General features: G+C 31.9%; 1 protein-coding gene across 8 annotated transcripts in view; it reads right to left on the bottom strand.

Annotated features, from left to right (window-relative positions):
- Positions 1–1,923: 1,923 nt before the first annotated feature.
- LOC145303422 (islet cell autoantigen 1-like) overlaps positions 1,924–10,672 on the bottom strand; it is a 166,675-nt gene continuing 157,926 nt past the window's right edge. For all 8 annotated transcript variants that reach the window (XM_080144759.1, XM_080144754.1, XM_080144756.1 and 5 more), the window contains 4 exons: positions 7,537–7,665; positions 5,792–6,058; positions 4,526–4,728; positions 1,924–2,377 (listed from right to left, as the gene is read on the bottom strand). In XM_080144759.1, the coding sequence (XP_080000885.1) occupies positions 2,270–2,377; positions 4,526–4,728; positions 5,792–6,058; positions 7,537–7,665 (707 nt within the window). In that variant the 3' untranslated portion in view covers positions 1,924–2,269. The remainder of the gene's footprint in view (positions 2,378–4,525; positions 4,729–5,791; positions 6,059–7,536; positions 7,666–10,672) is intronic.

The raw sequence follows: 10,672 nt of genomic DNA, 5'->3' as shown, positions 1-10,672 counted from the left end.
TCAATGTAACCTCCTTCTTCAGGTGTATGTTGTCAAAACCAATCCTCATCTCAAAAATTCAGAAAGGAGTGTTTTTGCTTTTTGCCTTTTATTATGATTTTTTAAATTCCAAATCTCACTTGCTCTTAGCCTATTAGATCCCACTGTCCTAGAAATAGGACATCAAATAATTTCTTTTTAAAATCTTTAAGATAATATATAACAATACTACTTACTGCATAATTACTCTGAAGAAAAGATAAAATTTATCTATATTCATCAAATTCTCTCTGAAATTTGTTAAAATTCTATTTGTTCGATGATGTATGCAATAATAAACCATTAACTTTATTACCAAAAGTGCAAGGTAACTCTTTGTGTGAACTGCTTTGCTTCTTACCATAATGTGTCAATTTTAAATGTGGGAGGTGACTGGTTTAGTTGTTAACATTGACTGATGACCTGGGTGTTCCAAGTTCAAACCCAGTTCTTTCCACAAAAATCACTTTCATTTAGGATGTTGGCAATCTTTTTATGACCATGCCCCTTCCCTCCATAATTACCCAATATCTTTCTAGAAAGAATTCTGAATAGAAAATTATCAGGGAAACCAGTGACAACAATAGAATCTTTGGAATCATATAGGATTTTAAATGTATATTACCTTGATTTCTAACGTACATCACATATGCAATATCCTATTTATAGGAGAGTCAATATCTCACTTTATAAATGAAATAACTTTTTCCTTTCTATTTATGTATACTAACTCATTTTTAGTCATTACACAAAGATTCGACTCACTAAAAAAGAAAAATTTAGATACGCAAAAATTTAATGAGTTAATGTTATTAGATGATGGGTTTCATATAACAGTTTGAAGAAAAAAATGCCTTCTTCAGATGATGATGAGAAATAGGGAAAAAGCAGAAAAACTTATTTCACTTTCATATTTATCATATCTTGCTTTCAATCTGCTTATATGTAATACATTTTGTGTATTGTAATAATCTTCTATAACGTATTATATATATATATATATATATATATATATATATATATATATATATATATATATATATATATATAAACACACACAAGGAAAAGATTGACAATACAAAAATATATACTAGTGCATACAAATTTAATCAACAATCTAATAAGGGTATTATATCAATAGGGATAAGGAATATAAATACTCTTTATACCTAGGTATTTCAAAGCCTAATGCTTCTCATCAGAAAAGGAGAGAGGATGCTAGGTAACAAATAATAAATGCAACATCTACCTAAGTAAGAACATTTATATCCCTTATACCAATTGATGTAATACCTTTACTGAATTGATGATTGAATCTATATGCACTAGTATATATTTTTGTATTGTCGATTTTTTTCCTTTTCTATCTAAAGCTCCACCTTACTGTTGAATTTTTAATTATCCTGATAAATCTTCATTTAAAGAATCTTCTAATTTTTCTTGGATCCCTTCTTTCATATATATATATATATATATATAGTTACTACATACAATGCTTCAAACAAACTACATCAACCTCAAATATTTGCTTTATTATTTAAGTCCTGATTAAATAGAAAAACTAAAATGTCCAATAAAACTTCTTGCAAGTTTCTTATAAATATGACTTTAAGAATATAAAAATAAAAGTCGACATTTTTTCTGTAAATTCTAAGACGTAAGAATAAAAACTGTGCATGAAATATGATGTTAATTAAATACTCTTAATTCTTCTTTGCTTTTCAAGTAATGCTAGACATGAGTGAAAAGTCAGGTGAATCAGTAATACTGTGAAACTGCAAGAAACTGTTACAGTAAGCAAAACATCTACTGCTAAGGCAAATGAATTGGATACAATACCCGACAATGTGAAAGTTTAAAAGACAATAAAAAACATGAAAGTAAAAATAATGGAAAATCTCTTAGTGTAGCTCTTCACTGGTGTTTTATTGTCTTTTAGAATTTCATATATACACACACGTGTGTGTGTGTGTGTGTATATAGGTAGGTAAACAGAGTAAAAACAACAACTCAGCTTTCCTTGCACAGAAGAGCCCAGAAAATAAACAACGAAAACAACAAACATACAGTGATGCATCTGACAGAGCGCAGCACACATGCTGAGCAGGAGGAGGAGTAGGAAGAAAAGGAGGAATGACTATTGAGTCATCAAAGTGAAGATGTTATCAATTTCTCAATTTCTAAAAAAAAATAAAAATAAATAAAACTTAAAAGAAAAAAAATGTCCATGAAAGTTAAGTGAGCAACAAAATTAGGCATCAGTCATTTCGTCGCCTTTTTTACCAATCGCATCTGGATTTGCGAGGGGGTCGAGGTCAGCAAAGAGACTGAACCAGGCAGACATATCTGTCTTTGAGGCCTAGAAAAAAAAGAAGAATTAATTAGAGGAGAGAGAGAGAGAGAGAGAAAAAACCCAAAGAAAAAAAGAGGAACACAAGGACAGAGAGAAAAGACAAAGAGAGAGAATGGGGTTGAAGAGGAAGTGTGTAAATCAGCAGTTTTATTCATATTTTTCACACAAAAGAAAAATTAAATCAATGTTCACTTTACAATAAATATTCATAGAAAACTGCTTTTCTCCTTGAAAAAATAAATTTAAATGAACAAAAAAACAAAATAATCACGTGATGTACTGTCTTTAAGATAATAATTTGGGATAACTCATAGAAAAAAATATCAATTAACATAATAATTGTTATAAAGCTAATGTTGATTTGCATGTTTTGCATATAAATACATTTTAATGCAACTAAAATTCTGAGGACGTTTTTTTTGTTATCTTTTATTGCTTGCTTGTCGCCGTGCACACTTCATTTGTATATAATTGTTTTAGATGAAGAGAGGAAAGGCAAATCATTATTATATTTTGTTTCATATTTGTTTCACATGCATGTGTTGGACTGGTATAACACAAGCAAACAGTTAATATGTTAAAAAAAAAAAAGCAGTGAGAGAAATTGAATATTGTATTATTTTTTATTATTTCTTAAGTAAAATTTCTTTTACCTTCTCGCCATATGTGAAACTTCCATCTAACCTCTCATAATTTGGCAGTTACTTAACATAATTTGTATATTTTTTCTTTCTAGAAGTATTTTTTTTATGCTCAAATGCTATTCTGTAAGTTTATGATTCTCTTTAAGGTTTTAATAAACTCCTCGTCTCTGCCTTGTCTTAATTTTGTATTTGTGTTTTTAAAACAATATGTTTATTCCTTTTCAATTTTAGCTTCACCGATGACCGATTAATGTGTGTAAAATATACCATGCCTCAGACTCTTGATTGTCTGTAAGAGTTTATGCTAGCTGTCAAAGATTTGCACATTTTCACAAAATACACGCATCTTGGACTCAGTATAGAGGAAGGAAAGAGAAAGGGTCTATTATGACATCACAATTTATTCTGATTTTGTGAAATACTTTGACTTTGTAATCCTTGTAAAAACATGATTGGCAAATAATGTCAGAGTTAATAAATTAAGAAACTTCATGTGTGAGTTTCGAAATGGCTGGGCTGATTTTTATGAAATTTCACACAAATGTATCTGCCAGTATTCTTAGATAGGTTTTGTCTCAGAATGTCTTTAATAATTCTTGAGAATCAATAATTGAAATAAACCAATGAAAGAAGGAATGGGCAATTTTGAGCAAAGTTAACACCTTATACAGCCTAACATCACAAGTGCATTTGAGAAGTTTTATTAACACACAAGCAGAAAGGTCCAGTATATAAAATCAATAAGTTCTTTAATATGACAGAGGCGTGCTTGAAATGAATGTTTTTGCTTAAAGTACAATTGAACCATGACACTTGACTTCTGCATTTTAAAATTAAATTCAAGCTATTATCACCGCACAAGCAAAAACATCAGGCATATAAAAATCAACAGTAGGCTCTTCGATACGACAGGGGTGTGTTTGAAATGAATGTTTCTATTTAGAGCACAATTGAACCATGACACTTGATTTCTGTATTTTAAACTTTAATTCAAGTTGTTATATCTAAAAATGATTTTATAAAATCAACAGTAGTTCTCTACAGTGCAATATTTACTACAATGTATTGTGGACTAAGTCATTGGAAGGAGGGCATGTGAAGCTTCCTCCTGCTACATCATGACGGGTCCTCAACTAGAGCAGGCAATCGATTGCTTTGATTGAAAAAATGAGCAATTTCACAGGTGCAGGAGATTCAAACAACTGCACTTAAAGGCACAGTTAGAATCTTAAAGAGATCTCTTGGTTGAAATGCATGAGATAGTGGGTGAATGTCTGGCATCTGGTAGGATGCCTTATCCCCAGTTAGAAGAAAATTGAGAAAAAGTTCTCTAATATTAATAAAACTTGAATGTGTATTGTTTAAATATTGTCAAATTGCACTATAAGACAATAATTGGTAAATGCGCCAGAGGTTTTGGGATGAATTGCTATAAATGTACATTTCAGAGGAACCTACTTTAGAGAGAGAGAGAGAGAGAGAGAGAAAGATCGGGATGAAATCTCCTTACATTCTTTGCAGCTGACTTGGCTTGCTTGTTTGCTGTGGGTGGTGTGACATCTTCATTCTGTTGGGCGGCGGCCGGCTGAGATAAAGATGAAGGTACAGCAGGCAATTGGGAGGATGATGAGGCCAGTTGACCACTTGGAAAGATACTGTTGCTTTCACTAATCGTGCTGGTAGTGCCAATATTAAACAGAGAACTATTTGTAGCTGGAAAAGAAACAGCAAAAAGATAAGAATTACATAGGTAATTTATTAACACTAGTTTTTAATAAAAGTGATGCAAGCGTAAAAATAGGCATTCCATTTTAATTTATGAAGTTCCATGGTATCTTAATTTTTGTACTATTGAGTTGAAACTTTGTTTAAGGACTAAAAATTGATTGAAATACACAAATCGAAAGGAAAAATTATTTATTTTATTTTAAAAGTGAAATATTGACTCCCCTATAAATAGGACACTAGGTACATGAGATATCTTTTAGAATTCAAGGGACCATACATTCAAGATAAAATTTATACATTATAGTAAGAAGTAAAGCAGTTCACACACAGAGTGTTACTTTGTTAAAGATTTACTCTTTGATAACAATTATATTAGATGAATTTTATCTTTTCTTCAGACTAATTATGTGATAAGCAGTACTATTACGTATTATTTTATAGATCTGAAAAAATTATTTGGTGTCCTATTTATAGGACAGTGGAATCTAATGGGTTAATTCTACATTGTTGATTTCTGAGAGGATATCCATTTTCATACAATCTATATATAACTCAAAACATTTAAATGATTTATCACTTTTCTAAAAATTATTTCTGACTGACTTCTGTATTATATATATATATTACAAGGGAGTCACCACTTATCAAGGCTCAAAGGCCACTCAAGGATAAGGGATACTGAGTGTACAGTGGTCACTGGGACAACGGCATAGTGATCATTAGTGGTGGAAATTGGATATAATTTTATTATTTAAGGGGACAGTTCAACAAGAACTTGTTTACATTGGATTTGAAGATGTTAGGTATGTTTATATATTAGGTTGACAAGAAGGCCCTTGCAAAATTTTTAAATTCAAATGATGCTAAACAGCTTGCGATATCAATGAAGCGTTTGACCTAGGAACCACTACTGAAAAAAAAATTCCAAGGCGTAGTTATTGAGAAAAGTGCGGACGGACGAACAGACAAGAGTGAATTTACAGGTCCACCCTCCTTTTGTCGGGGGACCAAAAACTATTTTGCTAGAAGAAATTGGATAATAACAAACCTTGTGAAATATCAAGTCGTCCCATTTGACTGGACATGTCCAACAAGCTAGAAGGCATGAACCCTGCAGGTGTCTGCGGCTGGTCACTTTCCACAGGTGTTAAGTTTGTAGCAGTCGAGTGTGTAGTTGGTCCAAACACAGCTTGCCATTCGCGGGTAAATTCATCCTCTCCAGTGGAAGGGGCATTCAAAATCTCATTGAGGAGGGTCATATCATCTTTTTCAGAATCATCAGCTTCTATATTGTCACACAATAAATCAGGGTTTTCTATACGGAAGAAATAAAAAGCAAAAATTCACTTCTGGTATTTTGACAAAAAAAAAAAAAATGTGTCATGATGAAAAGAAAATTTAAACAAAAAAAAGCATGAGTGATCTCCCCCCTGCGATTACTACTACGTGAATAAATGTAAGCTATCACTAATTATAATTTCAGTTGGATTTTTGGAGAAGGGAAGGGAGCGAGTTTACTTTTCAATATTTGTGAAAAAAAAAAAATGCAATTTTTGACAGTTTGGGGATCATTTTTAGTCTCCTCTATGCAGAGTTAACAGAGGATTTTCCTGGAGAAATTATTGCCATTTGTGTTTGTTCATGTAAATAATTATTAATTTTTAATTTTTAAACAAAAACTAACAAATGAAATTTGAAATATTTAAAAAAATACAAACAAAAAAACAAACGAAAAAGACATTTTTGACCTCAACCAGAGTTTTCCTGGAAAATCTTGCTCAGTCAATTGCCTGCATTTAAGTCGTATAAGTGCATACAAAATTTTGTGATAAAATAAATGAACCAATTTTAAGAAAATCAAACAATGCATAAACTATAAACATATGCAGTGCTGCATAGATGCAAGTTACAGATGGCAAGGCTGCAATGGGTAAAATATTCAGCAAAATGAAAGAAAAGATCATACAAAATATAGGCTGGTGTCTTTGAAATAATGTCTTGGATACGAGGTTCCATGCTGTGATTGTAAACCACTTGAGACTTTGCAAAAGTTATGTTTTTATCAGGTGATGAACTCCCTTAGTCATGATCATTATTTGTAAGTTTTATATTCATAGATTAACATCTGATAAATCTTGAGTGATCTTGTGATATGGTCCAAGTAATATCAATATATATTCTAGTAGAATGGATAGAGGGTGGGGGGATAGGTCTTTGTTGATCTGAGAGACAAAGATGGATCTTTGAGCCTTTAGCTGAAATACTTTTTGCTTCAGACAGGCTTTTGATAGAGTCAGGAATATAAGTGGACTGTTCTGCTGTTTTGTGTTCAGATAAAAATGACTGTTGTTCAGTAGAGGAACCAAGCACCAGTGTAACCTCTCAAGATAAAATGTTATTTATTTTAGATTTGAATTGTAATTTTGTTTGGAAGAAAAATCCCAATGTTACAATGATGACTGAAATCACATGATTGATACAATAGCCAGTGTTGAAATCTACAAATTCAGATGAAGACAATGAGCTTGTGCAGTAAACGCATTCAAAACTGCAAGGTCGCAGGGCTAACAGACAGTAACAAAAAAATTAATTAATATTGGAGATTTTTGTTGTTAATTCAGGCTCCAATCTTGGGTGAGCGGCAAAATGTCAAATAAGTGAAATTGAATAAAGACAAATAAAAAGAAAGGGACAAAAATAAACAAAAAAAGAAAAACAAATAAAAAAGTAAAAAAGAGAAAGACAAATAAAAAGAAAAACAGAACAAAAAAAGAAAAACAAAAGCAAACAAACCTGATGCTTTCTTCATTTTTTGAGCTTTGATCTTTTCAAGTTCCTGTGACGTAAAATCCTCAAGATTTTTCACATCATCATCTTCACCAAAATCAATAAAAGGATTCTCTAATCGAGTTTTGTCACTTTCTAAAGTTAAAAAAAAAACGTTTTTATCAAAAACAATATAAATCAGATTTTAGCAAAAATTATGTCCCTTTTTAAGACTCAATAAAATAATAATAATAATAATAATAATAAAGCACAATATCAGATTTATTTATATTATTTATATAGTCTCCACTCTTGATAACCATCTGCCTATAATATTTTTAATACATTAATAAAATTCAGTTGCTTTTGAACATAAAAAGGAAACTAACTAATTTGGAACCTCTTCTTTTGAAGCAACTCAAATCAAACTTTTAAAAAGATAGTATTCTGTTGGTGTGACATTTGGAGAATATGATGGGTGATACATGTTTCTCACACATATTTATCTAGGAGAATTTTAGAGGTTTCTTTGTTAAATATTACATATAAGTCAACTAGTATTCATTTGAGGATTGAGGTTCACAGAGAGATTATTGTCAAGTTAGAAAGAATGTAGGTGTTAGCAAGAAGTCATTTAATTCAGAGATCAACATTTTCCTAGGAGGGAAAATCTAGAAGAAACTGTCAAGCAAAATAGGAACAAGCGCACAAAATTTGGAGTCTTAGATTAGAGAGCAACGAGAGCAAACTTAAACATCTTATATTTAAAACATCATACAGCAAACTTAAACATCTTATACTTAAACATCATATATTTAAAATGACTTAAGAATCTGTGATGAACAAATAAGTTTTTTTTTATGAAATGCATATCATGTTATAGTATATGTAAAGTGCTTAAAATATATACAAGGGTTTCTGAAGTGAACAGTCTTAAAGATCTTCAAATACTGTATATAGTACATAGTGGACATTAAATATATTAACCAAGGAAAGAGTCTATCAGACATGTATGCAGTGTGATGGAAGTGAAACGGATTGGCGGCATATATTGCATAGAGTAAAATCATACGAAAATGATATGACGGATTTGTAGTGTGAGTCTTAAAGAAAGGCTTACATCTGACCATCTTGAAGAAAGAATAAATCTGAACTGTATAAGAAGATGTGTGGAGAACAGGAGACTTTGTTGGTTTAGTCACATTGGAAGAATGAATGCTTGGATCAGTAAATGTAGAACAGTTGCGGTAGCAAGCTCAGTTTACAGGGAAAGGCCAAGGAAAACATGGAAGAGGGATGGTGATAAAAATAAACTTGAGAGAAAGAGTGATAAATAAACACCTGTCCAGAGATAGGCTAGTCTGAACGTCAATTCTTTAAAGCCGTTCAATGCATGTCATCATGTAAAGCTGTCAAATTGATGATGGTATATACAAAAGGTCTACAAGCAAAAAAAAACAAGGCAAATATATCTATGAGCAGCTAAAATCTTTTTTTTATCAGTGTTGAAAAATGGTTAATAAGCAATTTGGGGATTATGCTATCATGACAAATCTAACGTGTTGGTGGCAGCAACAATAGTGGCTGTACCGGTGTGCAAAGGTGCATCAACAACACACCTGAAGGGTATTTATTGGTGGCCTTCATATTTTCACGGTCGATATACATAGTATTAGTGAAACGCTTCATCACATAAGAAGTTCGGCTTTGAACAGCTCGTCTCTGATAGATATGGATCTCATCTAGAAATAAATATACCAAACGTGCCAAAACATAGAATATTTCCTTTTTACGTGAAATCAAAAAGTTAAACAGGACTACATTGGGGGGAGGGGGCAAGTATATTGTTCATAGAGAAGTCAATTTTAGTGAAAAAAGTAAGGATTCTTGTACATAATTCCCCTTATATTAAAAAAAAAAAAAATGATTATGATGTATGTACCCATGACGAAACAAATATATCATATTCTAAAAATCACATAAATTGATCAAGTAGTTTTATTTTTATAACAAAAATCATTTTTAAGTGGTTAATGGGAATCTTGCAAGTTTGAATTATTGAGTCATCTCCCTGTTTTCAAAATGGTTGACAAAATGGCTGTTCATTGATTACTCATAAAATTTGATTTTTTTTTATTTAAAATTAAAATTACTTGATCAATTTACACGATTTTTAGAATATATTTCCATTTCATCAGAGGTATGTATATTATACACATTTTTCATTATCTCTGGAAAAAGTAAGTTAACAAAAAAGTTTTATGTGGAATTCTTTTTAGTTAAATGAGTTTTATTGATGAACCATACACTTAGAGTCAGTGGAGAAGCCATTATTAAAGACATTATTTCATTGGTTGAAAAGATCACATGATTAAAATTCAAATTCAATTTTGTTTGAGGATTGAATAAATTAATTGAAATAAGATAAAAAGTTGTTATGAACATTCCAGCTGACCATGGACATTTATGAAGAAATTTCCATATATATATATGTTGGTGTTGGTGTTGGTGTTGATGTAACTGATGATGTTGAATCTTCTTGGAAGGCATTGCGAGAAGCAACTCAAGCTGTAGCAGTAGAAGTCCTTGGAATACCGAAAAGAAAACACCAGGATTGGTTTGACGAAAGTGACGATGAAGTTAAAGCACTGATTAACCAAATGCACTCATCTCACAAATCTTGGATTGAGGACAAAAACTCAACAGTGAAGCACACAGCCTACAAAAAGTGTAAAGGTGAGGTACAGCAAGCTCTCCGAGCTATGAAAGAACAATGGTGGTACAATAAGGCAATTGCACTGCAGGGAGCTGCTGACAGCAAGAACACGAAAGCCTTCTATGATGGTCTGAAAGAGGTATTTGGTCCTCAGAAAAGTGGTGCTTCCCCATTAAGCACAGCCGATGGAGAGGCATTGCTGACTGATGAATCAGATATTCTCAATCATTGGAAGGAGCACTTTGAAATCGTCTTAAACACCTCATCTGTCATTGACAGCGATGTTGTGTCCTCTATTCCTCAGAATCCAGATATTCCAGAATTGTCATTGGAACCTGCTTATCAGGAGGTATGGGAATCCATCAAACAAATTGCTTCTGGCAAGTCCCCATCACCAAAGGATCCAATTCCGCCTGAAGTGTACAAGCATGGTGGGCATGTGCTGGT

This window comes from Euprymna scolopes, chromosome 19 (genome assembly GCF_053919585.1).
Source record: "Euprymna scolopes isolate OS-2025 chromosome 19, ASM5391958v1, whole genome shotgun sequence".
NCBI classification, from domain to species: Eukaryota; Metazoa; Mollusca; class Cephalopoda; order Sepiida; family Sepiolidae; genus Euprymna; species Euprymna scolopes.
Note: the sequence above shows the minus strand (reverse complement) of the source record. Positions and strands in the feature narration are given on the sequence as shown.